The sequence below is a fragment of the Euprymna scolopes genome, chromosome 13 (assembly GCF_053919585.1).
Source record: "Euprymna scolopes isolate OS-2025 chromosome 13, ASM5391958v1, whole genome shotgun sequence".
Taxonomy (NCBI): domain Eukaryota; kingdom Metazoa; phylum Mollusca; class Cephalopoda; order Sepiida; family Sepiolidae; genus Euprymna; species Euprymna scolopes.
In genome coordinates, this window is record NC_136494.1 from 58,627,251 (window position 1) to 58,650,667 (window position 23,417).

The 23,417-nt window shown below is 29.3% G+C and overlaps 1 protein-coding gene across 3 annotated transcripts in view; it reads left to right on the forward strand.

Moving 5' to 3' along the window:
* Positions 1–10,646, forward strand: part of LOC145292048 (N-acetylglutamate synthase, mitochondrial-like) — a 144,580-nt gene extending 133,934 nt beyond the window's left edge. For all 3 annotated transcript variants that reach the window (XM_080138073.1, XM_080138072.1, XM_080138074.1), the window contains 7 exons: positions 341–440; positions 811–904; positions 3,292–3,369; positions 4,964–5,048; positions 7,486–7,580; positions 9,014–9,067; positions 10,134–10,646. In XM_080138073.1, coding sequence (XP_079994199.1) covers positions 341–440; positions 811–904; positions 3,292–3,369; positions 4,964–5,048; positions 7,486–7,580; positions 9,014–9,067; positions 10,134–10,212 — 585 coding nt within the window. In that variant the 3' untranslated portion in view covers positions 10,213–10,646. The remainder of the gene's footprint in view (positions 1–340; positions 441–810; positions 905–3,291; positions 3,370–4,963; positions 5,049–7,485; positions 7,581–9,013; positions 9,068–10,133) is intronic.
* The last annotated feature ends 12,771 nt before the right edge of the window (positions 10,647–23,417 follow it).

Sequence of the window (23,417 nt, forward strand, 5' to 3'; positions counted from 1 at the left end):
CAAATATATTCTATTAAAAAATTTTTCTTCAAAATCTTTGGATTCGGCATTAAATAACCCGAAAAGGGTTGATATGCCATAAAACAAAAACAACCAACCAAAATTTAGCAGTTATTGGGGGCCCAAATTTGCTCTCAGATCAGTGAATAAATATCCTCTGAATTTATCTGCTGGAATAATTCTTGTGAAAAAATACTGATGGGTTTTTTTATAACTAATTCTTTTTCTATCATATCTAAGAAACCAAATAAATACTACTGTGATTATTTTATTATTGTTAGTGTGATGATAATTAGTTTGTAAATTATTAGTAAAATGTTTTTGTTTTCTTTTTTAATAGATTAGCAGGATATCCAATCTGCTCTACCAACTTCCAAACCACAGTTCTGTTGTCATTACCTCAGTTGACAAAATGCTACAAGAACTTTTTACACATCGAGGTAAGTATACCATCTTGTCTATTAATAGGAGGTCATCTTTATTATCTAGGAAATAGACTTCACTTGAAGGAATGCATTTTAAATTAAATATTTTCTCATATTAAATAAATACTTTTGATTTAGGTATCAATGAAAATGAAAATCAATTTTTAGCAGTTCTAGCAGTAATGAAAGAATCAAAATATCTGATATAATCAAAAACAATATCAAATCAAACGCTCACAAAATACAGAAATAAGCTGAACCTGATTGAATAAATTTCACTTTTACACCAGAAAAATGTTTAAATCCTTAATTTGTTTTATTGTCACCTTTTTCATAGTTGTATGTTTAAAGAATAACAAAATCTATATTCCATTCCCTTTTCCAGGATCCGGAACTTTTTTCAAAATAACTGAGCCTATCCACAGTTACCACAAGCTTGATGATGTTGACCAGAACCGACTCCATAATCTTCTCTTAAAGTAAACTTCCATTTTTATCCTCCCTTCTTTTTAAACATGAGCAGAAGTGATAAAGAAGTATTTAAGATAAAGACCTGGGCAGAGATATGTTAGTTTAGAAGTCACTTTTTAAAAGCCTTCCAACACACACCAGTATGTAAAACTAATGTTTAATCAAAAATGGTGATGGCAATATAAAGTAAAAACATGTTTCTAGTTAACTCACAATGCTGGGAAATTTAATGAACCCTGCATAAGCAATCTTATTTACCTATTGTTATTATTATCATTATCATTATTATTATTATCATTATTATTATTATCATTATCATTATTATTATTATCATTATTATTATCATTATCATTATTATTATCATTATCATTATTATTATCATTATCATTATTATTATCATTATTATTATTATTATCATTATTATTATTATCATTATTATTATCATCATTATTATTATCATCATTATTATTATCATCATTATTATTATTATCATTATTATTATCATTATTATTTCAGTTGTCACTTAAGAATTTTTGTTTTGATTTGTGTCAACTAGAAGACTATTACCATAAATGTTTTTAATTCTGAAAATTGTTGAGCAATTCATAAAGCTGGCTATGATAGGTATTTGTAATATTGTTCTTTAAGTCTCGTCAAATTCCAACTATTCTACTTTATATTTTTTGTAATAAACTAATTCCCGTTTTCCTCGCCATAGTAAATTATTGCAAAAAATGATTTCAAAATCAAATCTACTTCCATAACTTTTTTTCTAATAGTTATATACTTCTTGGAACAAATTGCCTAAAACAGCTTTAATGTCAATGTATTTAAGAGATAAATTTAGAAATAGTAGTAAAAAGATGAATTTGCAGGAATATGTTTAAAGTCTGACTAGAACATCATTGGTTTATTTTAAACATTTAGGAAAAATTTTAATCTCTTATTGATCTTCTAATATATAAAGTAAAGCAAGTCTTTTTCTCAAATCAAAATCAATATTTCAGTCTGATTCATCAGTTTTTTGTTGGAACATTGATCCATGTTTTTGAAAATAAAAATGTATTTCAATTTAATTTCTTTCAATTTATTCATCTCAGAATATTGTTAAAATGGATGCATTTTTCAATAATAACTAAAAAAGAAAGCAACAGCAGCAAATTGTCCCTGAAAAAAAGGGAAAGGAAGTCATGTCTTTTTTCTTACTTTTCCTCCTTTCTTTCATTGCTTGAGAGACGCAGACAGTCTGCTTTATATATTGCATTAATAATATCACTAAATTGTTTGCCCTGTGGCTCTTCGCTACTTTTGTAGAAATAATCTAAGTTTGAACCCTAACCTAACTTAAGCATAATTATTTTATTCTGATTTTGTCTGAATATTATCTTAGACATTTCAATTTACAATATTTTTTTTTATGGAAATCACTCCAGACAAGGCAATAAGCCATTTGATGTAAGGAGCTAATATGAATGAGAGATGATTATCACAAAGACAGGAGATGCCTATTGGCTTTAGTCTTGAAAAATAAGGCTATATATGTAGGAGGATAGTAGATTTGTACAGATGGAGATTAGTTTCAGGTATGAGAAAATGTTTAGAGCAATATATAGAACCGACTTTCCAAGAAACAAAAAGAACAATAAATCTAATTATGAAGTTTCAGAGTCCATTTCTCCTCAAGAGCAGAACCAATGAGAATTGCAGGCAGAAAAGGGACACACCTACGATTGAAAGAGACAAGCTGATTGGTTCATTTTATGTTTATTTAATCTAAATAATTTACAGAAATTTGAAAATTGCTGGGTAGCCTTGCTAGTTTTACATATTTTGTAATTTTTTTTATTGATTATTGATTAAAATGAATTTGTATATGGAAGGACAGAATGTAAGCGAAAAATGGTGGACATTTGTCTGGTGTTATAATTAACAAGCAGGAAAGGCAAGAATATCATTCAATAGTAAATAAATTGACATTTCCTTTTTATTTATTTTTTTAATCATGTCAAATCTGTAAAAACAAAACAAGCAATTCAATCAACTACCAAACAAAATGTGAACAAAACGTTTTGCCATCTTTTTTGCTTTATGGTTTATGGACCTGTTTGTACTGTAGAAATGACATGCAATTATAAGCTGTCCAATTGGGGTCTTGAAATCTATAAACAGAAAGGCAATATTAAAAAAATGACAAATTCAATTTATGTAAAACCCTGACAATGATCTTTCTGTGCATATTTTAATTAAGTTTGAACACAAAGGAAATTTTCTTCCTGAAATATCATGTTATACAAAACTTCCATTGAATTGCATAGTATTCTTGTTTGTTTGATTGATCTAATTTTTTAGTAAAACTAGATTTTGATCTGAATTTCTAAACTTGATTTCCTTCCAGAGCGTTTGGCCGAACTCTGAAAGATGACTATTTTAATATGATTAGAGAACGACTACACACCTTGTATCTTTCTGAAGAGTAAGTGATTCTATTTTATCTTTTTATTTTTGTTTAATATTGTATGAGTGTTGTGTAACTAAGAATTGAAGTTTTGTGCTTGTCTATTTCCCTGCTGATAAATTGTAATCAGTTTTTGTAGATTGATTTATTCAATTTGATTAATTTAACATAAAATGGCATCCATTGCAATATATGTGTACAACTCTTACATCTCCATGCACAGTGGATGACATTTTATGACATAATTCATTAAAACAAAGCTAGGAATGACTGTACACAGTGAATGGCATCATTCATCGACCAGAGATTCTTTATAATGTTTTATCTAGAAAAGCCATGACCCTTAATGTCATGAATCATCTACTAGACAAACCATCTAGAACTTTGGAGTTCTAGAAAAACAATGATAAAGTTAACATGAACAAGAATCAAGTTTTATTTTTTATGTCGAATGACATGCAATCTTAACATTTTCTGGCTATATCTTATAGCTTTTCTTTTATACATCAGTAAATTGTGGTTGAAAAAATTTCTCATCATTGTCTTGGAGAAACACAAATGCCATTATTTTATTTGGATGTATACAAAAAAACATTAACATTTCCAAAAGAAAATATGCAAATGTTGAATTTGTCTTTCATTCTAAATAATTATTTTCAAATATGTTTGACTTTTAAAGAAATGAATGTATATGCTCTGTTTTTCCTTCTGACAGGATTAAAGTAATCTCTTTTTGCAATAAAATTGTTCAATATAGTTTCAAGTTATGTTTCAGAAATTTTGATGAGGATTGATAATTTGAATTATTTGGACTACTATTCTTATCTTGGTTATTTTCACAGAATTTTTGCTGATGTAACCTCCGACCTTCATGTAAATCTTTGCAAATTCTGGAACCTATATAAAATCTTAAATTGACCCCTTATTTAATCCAAAGTAGTTCTGTCAACCATGATTGGATAGAAGTGTTCAGTTTTCTTAGTTATTACCGTTTATAGTAAGGATTAAGCCTTTAACTTCCAGAAAATTTTCACTAACTGATTATTAATCAATGCCTCTATCCATTGACACATGGTATAACAGATAAAGGTATAAATTAACAATCAGTTTTAAGTAACAGTCTTCTAGAAGTTGAAGGTCCAGTCTTTACTCCAGGCAATAATAAAAGCAATTTAATAATTGCTGAACGCTTCTACTGGTTTATGGCTGAATAGGTCAAGAATAGTCAGCTCCATGGATTGAATAAAAGGTTCAGTTCAAAATTCTGTATAGGTTATCAAATTTGATATAAATATTCTTGAATTTGAAATGCTTTCAAGTTTTTGCTGGTTTTCTAAAACATTTTTTATTTTTATTTTATAACAGTTTAAAGACCAAAGCAGTTTTTTTTTAAATAAACATGTTTATTTACAATTTTAATTTTCAAATCGCATAAGAAGTGAAGGTATTTCCAGTTTGTTTAAATACACATAAATTTGGAAATTATAAAATAATTTTATTTCTAAAAGAAGTCTGCATTTTGACTGTTTTTTTTTTTAACTGTTATAATTCTAGAATTTCAATGCATTAAAATAAACAGCTGAAATATGTTCACTTTTTATTTGTTTTTCAGCTACAGTGCAGCTGCTATTATCCTGAATGAAGAAGATACAGATATACCCTACCTGGACAAATTTGCTGTTTCCCAAAAAGCACAGGTGAGTATAAAAGAGAGCGGTTGATCTTTGCTGTTTGAAACTACTGTAATTATATCAAGGTATCCTTACTTAGTCAGAAAAAAAAAAAAACTTTTGGAAACATTTTTTTCATGCTCGGGATTGCTGTAGCATGGAACAAGCTGCCAGCATCATTTGTTTGACTGCCGAAACATTGTATTCTTTAAAACCATTATGATTCATGAAATTCATCAAAACTACACCTGATGTATATTTTTTTTTTTTTTTTTTTTTTGTTTGCTTTTTTGTAGCTTGTTTTTATAAACAACGAAATCTGGAAAATTGCTGTAAAGAATGAGACAGAACTCAGTTTTCAAAGCATTGATTGACTTCATCCTATTCTACAGATCACTCTTGGACATTAAATGTTGCTCGATCTAAAAAAACTTGATGGATCATACATGAAGGTGCTACACATTGTCTACAACATATTGTGGCGAGATCAAGTAACAAAGAAAATGCTTTATGGTTGCCTAAAAACACATCTACGATTGTTCAATGCCAACTTTTGCCAGCAACTGGTCATGTATTTCGACACAATAAACCTGCTGAAAAATGCTTCTTTTAATCAACAGTATTGCATAGAGTATCTCCCAAAATGTCTGTCATTCATTCTCTGGACATGACTTGGCCAAAAAATATAATGTTGAGGCATGGAGAAGAAAGTACAAGTATGTAGAAAAAGCAAGATGATCAATAGAGTAATCAATACATCATTTTTATTGACAGTTTATGAAGACAACGAAAAGTAAAATATTAATAGATAATCAGAGTTTAAAGTGTCTAAGAACGTTGAGTGAAAAAGTTTTTTGTCTGTAAGAAGATGTAATCTTGTTTGTTTTCGCTGGTGCCATGTGGGTTTGCCTCTCTGTGTGTGTGTGTAAATTAAGTAGGTATTGTAGATGTGTATATATTATTTTTTTTTTGTCTTGTCTATGTATGAATATGTGCATGAGTTTATAGGATTCTGCTCCATTTCTGACAGCGTGTCAAATCTAAAAGAGGAAACCAGAAAGAGGAAAAAACTGTTTGGGTTTTTATATTATATGCAAAGTTAGATGAATATCTTTGCATTTGTGATTGATTAAAAGAGACTGATTTAAACTATTGTCAGATTGAAAGTCGATACTTAATAACAAATTTTGCTACTGTTGCTTTTCGTAACACGTTGAGAAGCTGTGCCCTTTAAAGAACTGAAGTGAGTGATTTTTTTCTACTTGGTCATGTCCAATATGCATCTCAAACAGTACAAGTGAGAGGAGTTATTTAGTCTCTAATCTTGTTGTGCATATAGATTCCAGGTTTCACTACCGAACTCCGACCTAATGACCGTGCCAGGATCAGGTGGATGTGTGACAGCAAACTGGATGAAAGGATCTCTTCGACCATATTCTATCAGAAACTTAGTTTTGATGAGGTTCTGCATGCCTTATGCCCTCAGCATCTTAGGTGATTTGGCTATCCATAGCATGCCACCTCTTATATCCACTCCATAACATGCCTACATATCCAAGGTGCTAGGGAATGTGGTAGGAGGAGGAAAACCTAGCTTGAGTGCATTAGAAGTGATTTAATTGTATGCAACATTGTAATATAGTCCCGGAACCAACACGTTGTGCTCTCAGTCACAAAATAGACACAGAATAGAAAAGAACTTCAACATTTTTTTTGTTGTACAATGTTTGTTTATTTCCTCATTCTCTCATTATCGCTGTGACGTCCCTCACGTGATCGTCTTCTTGAACGTCATATCCATCTCTAACATGATCTTGAACGTTATATCCATCTCTAACTTGATCTTGAACGTCATGTCCATCTCTAACTTGATCTTGAACGTCATATCATCTCTAACTTGATCTTGAACGTCATATCCATCTCTAACTTGATCTTGAACGTCATATCCATCTCTAACTTGATCTTGAACGTCATGTCCATCTCTAACATGATCTTGAACGTCATGTCCATCTCTAACATGATCTTGAACGTCATGTCCATCTCTAACATGATCTTGAACGTCATGTCCATCTCTAACTTGATCGTCTTCTTAAAGTCTTTATTTTTCCCTACCGGTGACGCCATTTCAAATGCATTTGCATGTGTGCTGTGTTACAATATCACTGCTTCAACCCTTTGGATCATATCAGATGAAGAGCAGAGGTAACACGTTGCTGGTGTTGCCTACCCCAGAGTCCGGGACACTTGCACCACTCTAATACCAAAACGAGATGATGATGGATGATCTTTACACCTGTATTTTTGTGCAAACTGAAAATTACCTATTATTCGAAACTATGGCTGTAGGTTTTGCAAATGTAGATGTAATCTTTGCAATGCTTAGTTTAACATTGAATAACAATTTGTTTGTAATGTAAATAATTATTTATGAAGATATGTGATTCCGGTTTTTGTCTTTTGACAGGGCGAAGGCACCGGGGAGATGTTGTGGGCATGTGTGAGACAAGACTTCAGACAGCTTTTCTGGAGATCAAGGGGAGATAACCCTATAAATCCTTGGTAAGAATTAGTGCTTGGCATTAAGAGTTATATATATCTTCACATTCTTAACTATTGAAAAGCAGTGACTCGACCATAAGCGATATGAAACTACAGTACCTTTGATTTATTTTCACTTATATATATTTAAATTATATTTAAATAAGTCTTATTAACGAGAAGTAAAAGCAAGTATTGAGCAAAAAAAAAGAATGTGAATATTGTTTTATTCTTGATTGAATATCACTGGACAGAAACTTGTTTTTGCATTCTTGTGTTTTTGCTGATTGCTGAAGTAGTTATTAGTTTTCCTTAGAAATACATTTTTTTAACATGCAATGTTTCTAAAAGTAATCCTTGTGATTCTGTATACTTTACAGTCAAGTTTTTATCAAGAATTTTATGTTTGTAATGAAAAAAATAAACTTATTTGAAAAATTTTATTAATTTGGTAAAATTAGCTTTCACGTGTATTGAGTACTTTATTTTTCAAGAAGAGTTTTAATGAAAACATTTAAGATGTTATATTCTTAGTATTACCTGAAGATTCTATATTTAATCCCCAGAAGATTATCACTTAGAACAATGAGCACTTTTACACACTTAAAGCTTGAATAGGTTTATGTCACCTATAATACATATTAGAATTTATGCACATACCTGTGGCACAACTGATAAAAGTACTAGTAATCAGTTCTAAGTTCCAGTCTTCTGAAGAATGAAGGTTCAATCGTCAGTATAGGCGATACTAGGAATACAATTTTGAATTAAGATTTCTACTTAGTCATGGCTGATGGAACAAGAGCAAGCTACTCCTTGATTAAATGAGTTCCATTCAAAATTCCATACATGTTCCCGAGTTTGATAAAATGCAGCTGAAGATCTGAGGTTACACTGCCTGAAACATTGCAAGAATAACATTCAAAATATTAAATCCAAGAGTAGTTGAATAATCCAAGTTATTTTTAATAATTTTCAGTTTTTTCTTCTTTTTTTTTTTTTTTTAAACTTTTAGGAACATTAAGTTTGTTCAACAAAATTGATTTAATTTATATGCATTATAATGTTGAAAAATTATATATAAGATAATTTCCAAATTAGATTATTTTTATGAATCTACTATACATAAAAGTTGATTACTTTAAGATAATTTTGAAATAAATTATGATCCCATGAATTATATCTTAAATATTGTAGAGTACAATTTTTTTTAACATGTTTTTCAATTCTAATATGAAAGATTTCTACTATTTAATTATGTAATTATTTTGTTTTTATCATTGAATTTTTTTTTTATTATACCGTATGAGTTACATTGAGCAATAATAATTTGAAACTATGTCTTCTCTGTATCAACTCTTAACATGGCTTAAAATGGATACTTTATAATAGGAGGCTAAATAAATTATAACTTTTAAAATATTAAGCAATTGATGTATTTTGTTTTTTTTTAGGTACTTCAAGAAATCTGAGGGAAGTTGGAGCAATGGAAAGTGGACTGTTTTCTGGTAAGAATTTTTTACATTGTTTTTTTTTGTTTTGTTTTTTTAGCTGCAGGAATTTTTTGGGTTTTTTTTCAAATACATGAATTTCTTTTTTTTTCTATCCAAATTTTCAGCTCTATGAGCCTTCAAGGTGATAAAGACAATTTTTTTTTGTTGAGATTAATATTTGTATATTTCGGGAAGTGCTGTGTCTCATGGAGGTCACATGACGAATCTGAAAATCCTATTTAGAAACTGTTCAGAGATGTATAAGCAAACAATCACATCAAGCCATACTCTGAACAAGTTGCTCTAAAAGTCGTCCACCACATGCCAATATATAAAACGGACATTAAATCGAATATAATGATGATGCAATAGATGTCAAAGCTTTCTAAGACTCACTGATATGTGAAGGACCACAAAGCATATTGCCACTTGGATATAAAAGGCTACTATTTGGAGCCCTTTCTACGTAGAAAGTTGGCTAGTGAGATAACTGGTCACATTACATTTAAATTTCTGCTTGATAGTACAGCAGTAGAGAACAGGAAAGGAATTTTGAAGTCTAGTAGTTCGAGGGAAGAAACTGTTAGAGTAGAAAGCTTTAAGTGAAGAGGTGGGATTTTGCTGTTTGTTGAATTAAGAGTATTGACATTGGAGAGATGCACAAGTGTTATGAGTTAATCGGAGCACATTCCATTAAAGTACTTGAAAAACAGGTGCAGGGATGCAACATTTTGGCTTTGGGATAAGAGCTTGAGTTTTGTTGATAGCGCGGAACCTATTACATTGGTCATTCTGTTTTGGACCCTGTCTAAGAGGGAAAGGCTTGTGATAGATGCATCAACCGAGATGGGGCAACAATATTCCATGCATAAGCAAATGGTAACGCCATACAGATATAGAATACTAGCAGGTGTAAGTAATTTTCTAGCACAACAGTGAGCTCACCTTATTTGCAGCAGCCTTGACAATGTCTTCAATGTATTTGTTCCAATTTATGTTGCCTGTGAATGTTAAGCTTAGGAGTTTGAACAATGAGTTCTCAGGTAAAGTGCTTAATATTTTTTGTCTTATTTCTTTGCAGGTATGGCATCCAGTATCATAATACATCATCGCATTTAATTGATTCAGCCCTGACAAAGGAAAACTCCTTCACCTCATAAAGTGAACACAGAGTTGTCGTCGTCGTTGTTGTTGTTGTTATTGTTGTACATACCTTTAAAACATGGACTTCTGTCTCAAACCTGTTTTCAAAAAAAGAAAAAAATGACAAAAAAAAAGCGCTTAAAATTGGACATTCTGGCACATCTGGAAAGGAACAATAAATCCTCATTTAACCATTTGTAATAAGAACTCTTAAAATGAAATGACTGAGCGAATGTATGTGTGTGTGCATGTTCTCCCACCCCTGTTTATACACACAAAAGACTGTGCATCCAAATATGTAATTCATGACCTTGTTGTAACCAAGACTGCAGGTTTTGAATAATTTTATTTTCTAAAAAAAAAAATGAAAAAAAAACGAAAAAAAAAATTTAGTATTCCAATTCTGACAGTTGTTTCATTTATTTATTTTACTTTCTTTTTTTTTTTTTTTTTCAAATGAAAAAAAAAACGATTTGTTACTTTTTCAAACAAAAAATGTTTCCCCCATTTTTCCCTTTTCTTCATACCAAATAATCCGACAATAAGTTGTGCTGGTTAATGTCAATTTTAAAGGAATCCTTAAAAAACAGTGTTCACTATTATTTCAAAACAAAATATTATTACATAAAAAGTGTAATGTTTTGTTTTTATTTTTTCATAAAACAGACATTACTATCATTATTTGAATGAGAATTACATCTTTCAAGATGGCTATGTCTTGTGTACATGGTGACAATTGCATTATAGTCAAGTTTTTTTTATTTTTTTTATTTGGGGAGGAACTTTGTTTCAGAATCAACCTATTTTGCACGCATTTTGGATGCAATTGATTTGATTTTAAATTGTATTTTTAGTCTGAAAATAAAATTGCAATTTAGTCTGTTTTACTTACCTCCCCCAGAAAAAAAATGTACTGTAAGACCAACCATCAATTTCATCCAAAATGTGTAAAATAATAAATTCATTTCAAGACAGGTTTCCTCAAAATTTTGGACCACAATGCAACAGTAACCATATAAACAAAATACAACCATTTTCAAAAACGGTCTCTAACAATCATTGAAACAATTTTATTAAGTTAAATAGTTTTTTGTTGTTTTATTAAAAAAACATTAAATATACTGCTTTTTATTCAGTAATAAGGTGTTTTGAGTTCTTAAGGGATCTCTTAAAGTTAATATTAACCGCTGTGCCAAAACACATTTTTTTGTTTGATGACAGATATAACGCAGCGTGATTGTAATATGTATATAGTATCTGCATGTGTAACTTTTTTGTTCATGTAAACATGCATACATATCTATGTATAAATTATATGTATATTTGTTTGTATATGTACATATCAATCCATATATAATTTGAGGTTTTGTAAAAAGAATTTAAAACAAAAAAAATGGAGTAAATCATTTTATAGAATTGTTTTTTCATATAGAACATTTCTAAGAAAATTCTTGTATGTTGATAGAAATTATTTTTCTAAAATTGATGTAAATTTTGTTAACATTTTAGCTTTTGCTCGATTAATTTACTAATTAATTAATTCAAGTGGTTTTAAATTCCTTTTGCTTTAAAATAAAATGAATATGAAATAAAAAAAAATAATAAATATCCAAACAACCTTCCATTCTTAAGATGGATACTCAAATGTAGTTTATACTTTTTCAGGAAACATTTTGGCTTATCTTGATAATCCTAAAATTACAATGACGTTTCTTTTAAGTTATTCCATATTTTAAGAAAATCTTCAGTTGCTATACTAATAAATGTGTTCATGTTTTATTCATTCCATTTAATTTCATATTTACTTTAAACATTTTTTCAAATGTTTCTGTTGATGTAAATCTTTTGAACTTGAGTGTCTAGTTTAGTGACAGGTAAGACTTTTACCACATTTTAAAATGAAGGCCCTGGCGTTTTGATATGGTTCGGTTCTCTCAGCACTTTGGCTTAGTATATTGGAGAAAATGCTGATTGAAATGTGCAGATTCCGGGATTTGAGGCTGGACTCAAATTTGAGTGGCCATGTTTCACCCTGATTTATGTGTTAAATTAATCTTATCACTTTGCAAAAAAAAATAAATACATAATAATAACCAATCGCTGAGCTTGTTTCATTTGATCTTTAAACTCAATTAAAAAAATAAAATATTTTAAAAAGTTTTTTTTCCATCTCTAAAGGACGTTTTCATGTATGTTTGTGTTAATTAGTATGTTATAACAAATATTATTTTTTCATTAAATTTAATTTTCATTCTTCATTGTGTTTATGCATTAACTAATAATGAAGTTTAATTTCTTAGAAATAATTAAAAAAATACCATCTGATCAAAAGCATCCACCAAAATGGAGACAGTGATGACCAAAGAAAATTTTTTTCATAATTTCTTGCTGGCAATTTCTATAATTTTCCAAATCTAACCTTATTGAAATATTTCCATTAAACTTTTTTCTTAAAAGTTTTAAAAAAATATAACTCTTATTAATGTAAACAGGAAGATTTATTAAAATCAGGTTCCAAGCTGAGTTTTAATATAAACAAGAATAAAAAAGCATTGGAAATGCAAAAGGATATAGGAATGGTATGCCAAAAAGTATACAAACAAGATAGCTATGAATGGCTAGGCACATGGAAATAGAATTGCATCCAAAGTATAGCCCTATAGCTTTTCTCCAATCTTCATTCCGTGCCATCATTACGGTTGTAAAAAGCTATAGGGCTATACTTTGGATGCAATTCTATTCCCATGTGCCTAGCCATTCATAGCTATCTTGTTTGTATACTTTTTGGCATACCATCCCTATATCCTTTTGCATTTCCAATGCTTTTTTATTCTTGTTAATTAGTATTTTTACTTACAGTCTTATTTTTAAACTTACATTCATGATAGTATTGTCTTTTTTAGGAGGCGGCTCATTGCCGCCTCCATTAGTAGCAGGTCGCTTCCTGCTGGGTTTTAGGTCTTTGGGCCTTAGGAGTTGCCTCTTGGTCCTCCATCGGTTCTATATTACATAGAGAGTGCTACCGCCTCTCTGATAAAACAGAGTATTATAAAGTTCTAAAATGTTCATATCTTCACTATTAAATTTTTCTTGACTTTCTTGCAGTTTCTTTTGCGATTAATTTAACTTATTTCCTTTGGCGTTTGGTGAGTTCTTAGAAGAACTGGTCTGATCTACTTTTCTTAGCGAGCGAAGAGATTCAGCTGCATTTAACAATGGTTGCTATAGTGTATTTTTGCGCATGCGTGAGAATTTCAAGTTTCCTCCTTATTTTTTAATAGTTTGACAGTAGTCATGTGTCTTTCTGCCAAGAGCGACAGACGTCAGTGTTAGCCGTGATCGTCTAGAGGTTAGGACCCCACGTTGTGGCCGTGCTAACTTAGGTTCGAATCCTGGTCACAGCATTGACATTTTGTACATATTTTACAGTCCAAAATCTGAAGAATTATTTGTTTTTATAACATTGTTTTTTGACGTCGTACTTGCTGATAGGTTACTCTTATAACAATTTTGATCAACTGAGATAAAGATTTCGTGGTTTCATTAACGCTGGTGGGTTACTGTTTAAAGAAAAAACCTTAACGTTCACCTCAAATATTCAGTGTCCAAGAAATATAGGCCACTGGCAAACTGGAACGTCTGTGAGCATCCGGTGTATTATTTGGAGCTGTCCCTTTTGAGAGAAGTTCCGTGTTCGAAGTGGTCTGTCTACATTGGGTATATAGTGTTTAAAACTTGTTATTACACGTAATCTTATTTAATTATGGAGTTAGCTAAAAAGCGATGGGTCACTGCACTTCTCGATATAAAGAGCAGTCGATTGATGCTTGAACTGTTGTCAGAGACCGTTCGTACACCGAGATACATCGTCTCAAAAGAAAGAAGAACAATTGACCATTTTTGTACCCTTTTTTTTTTTTTTGCTCTCTTTTGACATTTTAACCGACGTTCTGACACTCGCTGGATTCGTAAGACACTTCTCTGTAAGAATATGTGCTTTTTGAAACTTATAAGTTGATTTTAGTGGAGATTTGGATAGTTTTGTTTTGTAGGCGTATATAGGCGTGTACGGGCCATCCCTATATAGTGCTACCGCCTCTCTGATTTGTAAGATTTAAGTGTTCTCTTCCAGTCATTTTATTTTTTAATTTTTTTTTTTTTAAATATGTATATGAATGCAAATATTTTTAATGTCTAGTTGATATTTTCAATGATTTTTATAGGATCATTGAAGAACTTCAGATATATTTCCATTAAGTTACAAGCCATTGTAGTTGCTTCCATATTGTTGGCAGCATCTTAGAGCTTTAAATCATTTTATACACTATGAAGAATTATCTGTGACTGTAAAAAGACAATAAACGGCATTTCTATGCTAAGCGTTCATCATAACGAGGTGCTTCCATGTAAAAGAATGTAATTTGTTTGGAAATGCATCAACTAACAGCTACGTTAGTGACCCCCCCCTTTTTTCTTTTTTTTTTTTTGCACAGTTGGTTTTGTTTGATCAACGGAGCGAGTGGAGGAGTGAAGGCGGAAATGCTTAAAGTATTCTCATAAAATTTTCATGTCATTCTTGTTTTCATGATTTCATAACATCCTGTACATTCAAGAGATCATTATGTAAAAATAAAAGCTTGGCTTCAATCAACAATAGACAAAAGAATTTCATTAGTCGCTTCAGGATCATAGAACAACAAACACGCACATGGAATAGTGGATAAGCATATATACAAGTGACCAGACATAAACAGATACATTTCTAAAGTAAACAATATTTCGGTTGTGCGAACGATCTTAATCTTTGGTAAAGAAGAGCTTTACAGTAAAGATTAATGTCATTTGACACAACCGAAATAATGGTTTGTTTTAGAAATGTTCGTTGTAATTATTTCTACTAGTTTGTTTTCATGCTTATCTGCTCTTTCATATACTAGGAATTCTTTGTTTGAAATTTAATTCCACATTTTAAATTCCATTTTATATATATATATATATATATATATATATATATATATTATTCAAACACTACTGTGTTTGAATATATGGTTAAGTGTTAGTTTTACTCATTTAGAATTGCTTTAAAGCTTCACCGCTCACTCATTTTGCAACCAAATTTGAAGCAATTTTTACAGGTCATCTTCTCAACTATATCTTGAAATAAAAATTTTCAATGTGCGTTCATTAAAACAAAAGTTATAATAAAATTACTGATGTTCAAAAGGAACGTAAGAGACAATTTCTTCTAATTGGCTATTGGTTACCATAGCAACTTTTTCAACATTGACGTTTTAGAGACAATTTCTTCGGATTGGCTGTTGGTTACCATAGCAACTCTTTGGTTTTTGACACCTTCATAAATCATAGCGGGAATGTCGCTCGCATGCCATCTTATTTGGGTTATATAGAGAGAGTTAACAAAAGTGATGCTCTTTGCCATAATATTTCGCTTATGATATCGCCCGTTAATTCTGTTTCTCCCTTTTTTGTCCCTTCTTTCTATTTATTTACTTAATTACATCTTTTATTTTATTTTTTTATTTAGTCAGTTTAAGAAGTTGGTAATTTTTTTATGGATTGTTGACACTGTGTATGATATTGAACACAAAAAGGAAATTATTTCAAAGCAAAGCCTGGAAAGATCATGGATTATATAGAAAAATGCGAGCATGAAAAGTAATATGGTTAGAAAAGTAAAAGGACTAGTTGTTAAAACTGGAAAAGAAAAAGACAAGATATTCTAGTAAAAATATAAATTTATTTCTTAAAATATTCTAGCATTAAGAATTTATATATAATGTCAAATTGAATTTTTAAAAATTCTTAATGCAACATTTTCAGTTATAAATAACTTTGATATTTTTTACTAGAATATCTTGTCTTTTTCTTTTCCAGTTTTAACAATTAGTCCTTTTACTTTTCTGTGATCACATTTTCTATGTTAATCTATGAAAAGATTTGTAAGAAATTAAATGATAAACTAGATAAAAATATTGACATAGAAATCTCTTTAAAATGTACATTGACTTTAATATTTTGAATGGCTTCGTAGTCTGTCATGAAATGAAAATTTATCAAGGTAGCCTTTCCATATCTTTCTCATAATTTACTCCTGATCTCACTCAACCAACCCATGAATAAACTCCCCTCCTTTTCAAATGCTTAGCAATACTTTCATATCCTCCTTTACTTACCTTTTTCTTCCATTCTCTTCATTCACCTTAATAATCTTTCATTCCATGACTAAGATTGAGCAAATTGATTTGAAATATCTGAGCTAATTAACATTTTAAACAAATATTTTTAATTAGTTGGTTTCATTGTTTATCAACTCATTCCATACACAGACCATTTAATTTTTGTTAGAAATGTATTTTCCTTAAAATAAACTCTCCCAGCCATATTGAAATATATTCACTCTATTGAGTGGAAGTGAATCTAATAGCGTGCTTGATTATTCTATTGTAAAAATATAGTATTTATTTATTAAATTTACAGAAATATTGATCTCGTGATGCCATTATTACAAATGAAGGAAACAAAGTACCAGTACTGGTATTGTTTCTTTGAATCAATCATCCAGAAGTCTTGAAATAAAGACGAAATGTTGATGGACATATAATTTTTTTTTTTTTTTTTTTTTTTTTTTTTTTTTTTTTTTTTTTCATATATACAGTTAAATAATTCAGTGTATGGGAGGGAAAGCCATCCTTGATATTGTTTTTAATTCCAATTATTATGAACTTTGACCTGCTAACATTGCAAAAACTAACAAGAAAAATATACTGTAAACACTTGGAAACAATATTAAATATGAGCCGAAGTACCCGTTTTTAAATTTGACAAATCATAAACATAATCTAAAAAATGACTGCTTTCTTTTTAATAAAAAATTGTGATTATTTCTCATCAAGCTTTTATATACCTTTCAACTACCTCCTCTCTTCAACCCCTGATATGAATATATGGTACAAAATTACCTATAAAGGTTGATGTGCCATGAATCAAAAAAATATATCTCTTTTCTTTTCTATAGACCATCCTTATCATAAAAAGGGAAAAGCAAAAAAAAAAAACAATCAGTTCTCAATGCTGACAAATATTAAGATACAAGCAAACATCCAATTTTTAAATATTTTTTCTCATCCATTTTTACCCATTTTAATTGCCTTCATCCATCATATTTGACCCATATTAATCCTAACAAAGTATAAAAAGCTTTTAATAAACTATTTTCAAAACCTAAACCTTTAAACAAACTTTGTCTATACATAGACAACTCTTTTTCTCGTATTAAACTCCAAAATTGGCAAATCTCCAAAAATTAATTTCCTTTGAATATGTTGTAGGTATTAATGTGAAATGAAAGGTTTGCACAAAAATATGAAAAATATATTGAGGGAATTTTTCAGTGGGACACTTATTCACAAATTATCTTCAACCTGCCCATGCATTAACACCTTTAGAAGGGACTGGAAGCATTATACAATAAACATTGGTGACATAACTTATTTTAACTAAAAAAATTATTCAAAAGCAATGTATTTTTGTTTATCACTTTTGACCTGCTTATGTTAAAAAAATTATAATTTAATGAGATATAAGCATGTTAAATTACCATTAAAATCAGTTTTGAGCAAAGTGGCCATCTTGTTTAGTCACTTGTGTAGGTTAGGTACCTTACTTATAACTAAACAAGATGGCTACTTTGCTCAGCACCGATATAATTTTTTATGCGTTAACATGTTTGTAAGAAACTAGCAGTATTATGCTTATGTGTAAAATAAAAAAAAAATTTAATTAAAAATAATGATTATTGAAATTTTTAACTTTCACTGTTTTATAGCAACTGTTCATCTTCGCTGATGGCCGACATTTTGTATTAAGGGAGATAAAACTGTCTCAAAATAAGATAACCTTCCTTCTTATATTTCCTAACCCAGTGTTTCTCAACCTTTTATCTTTGCATAATGCCTAAAATAAACTATTTTTCAAGGAATGACCACACACAAAAAATATATACCATTACTTTTCAATTTTTTTTTTTTTTTCGTTCATGTGGTTCTATATATATTTTAACAGATTTATGAAAAAGTGAGTACTTTGTCAAATTTCTCTGTAATGCTAAATAAAATTTAGTCTCCATTTATAATATTTCATTATGGAGTTTTCATTCACACAATTCTAAATGCAAACATAACAAACATAACTCATACCATATATCCGCATTGTAAACATAATAAAAACATAATTGTAAACAGAATAAAAACATAATTGTTGCATCAGTTTGTTATTTGTTTATACTTTACTGGCAATGTTTTATAGATAAAATGTAAATCAAGGTAAAATGTCATGTGGACACTAACTCATAAAGGCAGTTTCACACTGATGCCATCCAATTATTACAAACTTTTTCCTAATGATTGCGAAAATAAATTTTTATCCCCAAGTTCTGTGTTTTTATTTTTTTAAATTCCAGTTTCTGCTCCACAATGAATTTCCTGGAGAAGTCCCTTCTGATTAATATTTGCCAGTTTAAAAATATTCTGTTATTCTGAAGAAGAAAAAAAAGGCAAGTTCGTTTGCTTATTTTAAAACTGATAAACATTAATCAGAAGGGACTTTGGTACTTGTACAGTTTAATCAAGACATAAAAAATTAAAATATCGAAAAAAAAATTCATATTGTACATATCTGTTTTGGACTGAAGCGCTCTGAAAAAAAAACATTTCACTTAATTTGATCAAGTAGTTTTTTTTTTTTTTTACAGCAGAAAAATACGTTTTTATGACAGCATGCTCAAGGTGTTTGGATTTTTAGAACATGCCATGGGGACATAACTCGGTCTAAAGCGCTGACCCCCCCCCCTTCCCATGTTAAATCATAACTTTTCTTCCTAAAAATCGAAACCTGGCTACCTTTTGATCGGTATCATGAATTGTTTTTTGCTTAAAAAAAAAAAAACCTACTTGATCAAATTAAGTGAATTTTTTTTCTGAGAACTTCATTCCATAACGGATACGTACAATATAACTTTTTTCTATATTTTCATTTTTTAATGTCTTGATCAAACTGTACAAGTAGCAGAACTTTCCCACAGCATTCATCATGAAACAGAACAACTAGCAGAAACCGAAAATGTGCAAAACCTGAGGATAATTAATTTTTAATAACATAAAATGTTAGATATGATGTCTGTATTATAATAACAATGGAGATATTGTGCATGTTTAGTAATATTACATGTACAATACTAAAAAAGTTAATGCATTAAGTTATCTAACTTGCTCTTGTGAAATCCTTACAGTTTGGGGAACCCCAATTGAGAAATGTGAATACCAAATGCGTATACAAAATGTGTTTATTGAAACTTATTTTAATTTGCCTTTAAATCTGCTGTTGTATAACACCTGTCCATCTTTACTGGAGGACACCGTTTTGAATGAAGAGAGATAAATGTGATGAAAAATTGTTGCAAAAATGAAAGATAATAACCTCCTATTATATATATTTTAGGACAAATAATATTCGCACAAGGTCATTTCTATAATATGCCAAGAGAGATCTAATTTTTTTTTTTTTTTTTTTTTTTTTTTTTTTTTCATTTTTATTTATAAGTTTTTAGGGAGCTTATAAAAATCTCTCCTTTTTTTTCTCCCAATGAATAGAGTTTGTAGCGGTATGTTATTTTTGTTTTACTTAAAAAAAAAAAAAAAATAGTATTTCTTAAAGAACATTATCAATACAGAAAAAAAAACAAAAAGATCATGAAACAAAATTTTTACAAAATGTATAAAATTGAACAATATGGTTTAAGAAATTAAAACAGTATAAACTACTTAATGTTTTAATCTTTTTCTGTAATTGATAATGATAAAAAATAGTTCCAAATAAAATAGAACTTTGATCTTTACAGTATACTCACAAATTTATAATCCAAATATAATTGATGATATAAAGAATTTTAGATAAAAAAAAATTGATGGCATAGAATCCCTGTTCATAAATAAATAAATTTTGACGGAGAAATGAAAGTGAAGCTAATCTTACTGATTCAAAAGCTTGCCTCCAGTAAAGAGCTTCAGATGTTAGATTTCTTGGCCTGTTATAGGGATAGCCTTGATTTCACGCAAATTAAATGCTACAATGAAATTTTAAATATAGTGCCCCAAAATAAAGATGCTGCCCATGATTGGGTTAAATAATTAAAAAAACAATGATTTCAAAATCTTTTCATTCAATGATATGTAAGCCCTGTGATAATTTCTAATTTGGTCTTTTAAGGCTTCCATAGCAGAAATTTTAAACCGATGTATTTAATCTTATCTTGAATGTAAATATTCTTGTAATGTTTGACCGTGAAAATCATTTGATTATGTAAATAAAATTAAACCAAAAAATTTGTAGAAAGTTTGTACAATTCTATTCTTACCCGTATTTTACATTTGTATAAAATTGAAAACTTAAGGCTTGGACGTGTGTGATTGACATCATAATTACCAACATGGACCACATAATCGGCAAGCTAAGTTTAGACTTCAGCCATTATGTATTAATATTGTAGGGAAAGGTTTGAGTGCTTTCCCACTCTAGTTATGGATAAAATAGTAGTCTGTCCTCAATGATATATTTTGGGGCATTAAAAGGAAACACAAAAGGAGGTTGATATGCTATTTAAAAAAAAAGGTGTCAGTTCATTGAAGATTCCATTGTTAGCAGTAATAATAACGTTGATTTCTTGAGGATAGTAGTATCAACTTCTTTAGTATATTTAGGCTGGGGTTGCCTAATTTGCCTTTTATAACCAAATTTGGTTAATTTATTATTTATTTTTTTTTTTTTTCAAAGCAGCTTGGAATTCGAAAATTGTGTTTAGCTTTTTTTTTTTTTTTTTTTTAAATTTGTCTGTTTTTCTGTTATTATACAGAAATATATTTGATAGTAATTATTAAAGTAAACAAATTATTTTTTATTTAAAATAATTATTTAAATTAAAATGATTTTATGTTGTCCTTTCAATTGTTTTAATTTATAAATAATTGGGTATTTATGCAAAATATGGACAGTGCTAAAATAGTAATAATAATAATTTAGAAAGGGATAGCGGGCTTTTTAACTATTCTGTACTTTCACCTAACAACTTAATAAACAAAACATACAGTTAAAATTGAATTCAACGTTAATCCTATCGAAAAAAAAATATGGTCCATATTCTGCATAAGCAACAATAATTGTTAGCATTATTTAAAATTCCTTTTAGTTTCTCGATTTTTTAAAATTTTTGTTTGAATAAATATTCAATTGATAGTAAATGAAAAAAACTAATCCAGTGTGTATTTATGAAGGCTATGTCCGATATAGCCATGTTTGCTGTGATTTTAAAGCTTTTAAATTGTCAATTCAAAAGTTTTTTTTAACTTGACTTTTATGAATATTTGCTTTTTGATTTCCTCAACTTTAAAATTCTGGCTTCAAGCAATTATGGCCTGGCACGCTTGATTTGGGAAACAATCTTTTGTCTAGGCATATTTGGTTATAATGTACTATTTTTTATCTGCATATTTTGATTGAGATTTGTTCAAGTGTTTAACTGCTTGACACACTTTTTATATGACTGTTGTCTGTGTATCGATACACCTATGAATTCTATAAGGTTTATCTTGTCTAAATATGAGATGTAAATTAAATTTTAAAAAATGCTTTGAAAAGAAGCAAAAGAGAAAATAAATTTAAGGTGTTCAAATAAAAACGTTTCATTTTTACACTAAGAAAGAAGAACAAACAGGTTGCAACGTATCTGCTCTCCTGCCCTCAAAGAAAGTTTTTATTTCAAGTGGTAATAATTCCAAATACTCCTGATTTGATTACAGATCATCCTCGGAATTTTTTAGCCAGTTTCAACTGGCATCAAATATTCTCATTAGGAAAGTTTAGAAAGTTTCAATCAAAACATGGAGACAAGAATTGTTCACAAGATTTTACCAAATATATATATATATAAGGATTTAATTGGATAAAACTTCTGATAATCTTATTAAATAACAATTAAATAAAAACTTTAAAATAAAATTTTCAGAACTTCTGATAACCTTATTAACTAAAAATAAAAACAAGGTATTCAATTTTTTAAAATTCTTTATTGACCTATGAATCTGTTTTGATCCGTCAGATCTGTTAAGTGATGTGAAATAATTACTAAATAGGTGAAAACTAAAAAGAATTGGAGACATCGAAAGAATTATGGTACTATTTAAAAGAAAATTGCCTTAATGTCAATTGAAGACATGGAAACGATTTTTAGCTTTTTTATGGCTTCATATTTCCATTAAAAGTACATGTTATTTATAGTTAAATATATTTGTTTCTGTCATAAATTGCTGTGCAGTTTTTTAAATTTTGTGAGTCACTCTAAAGTTCTCACGATTCAGTGGGTCAACTGTCTTCAAATTCAACTTTGTCCAATCACTTACTTTCAAGTTTTCCTTGATCAGTCAACCTTCCTGTGATTAAATCTTCAAGACATTCATGCTTCATGACCATTCTTGCATAAGCAATTCGTCTTTAGGATAACTTCTACTGGACAAATCTAATGCTCTCAGCAAATGCATCAACCAAATGTGCTTTCAGTTTGGTCATATTTCACGTTACAGATCAACATAATCATGGATTTAACACCATGCTGAAATCGGGCAAGAGAACACTAGTCATGATAATATATTCTGAGGAACATCCTATTGACTAAAACGTTGATTGTATGAGCCAATAAATAACTTAACAATTTTAATTTTTTTCTATTTAATAATTTACTAGACTGAAAGTGATCCGTTGGGTCACAATCATTACCACTGTTTGTTCAACTCTCATTTGATTAAAAAAATTGAACTGTGATATATCTACAATTCTTTTTGCATAACAAAACAATAACAAATTTCTTTACTTCTGTAAATATAATATTATAAATAATATAAAAGTAAAAATGGTCTATTTGTTTAATTTACATAATGTTTACGGTGTGTATAAACGCATTATGTAAATTATCTCTAAAGAAAAAAATCATTCTTTCTCTGAATGCTCTCGGAGACATTCAGAAATAGTAAATAGTGGTTGAATTAACAGTAAAACGGGCAAGAGAGAGAATGGTGACTTGTTCAATTAATTATAAATTACAATTAATTAAAAGAATTAAAAAGGAATTTTCTTCAAACAATCCAATCCTAAAAGT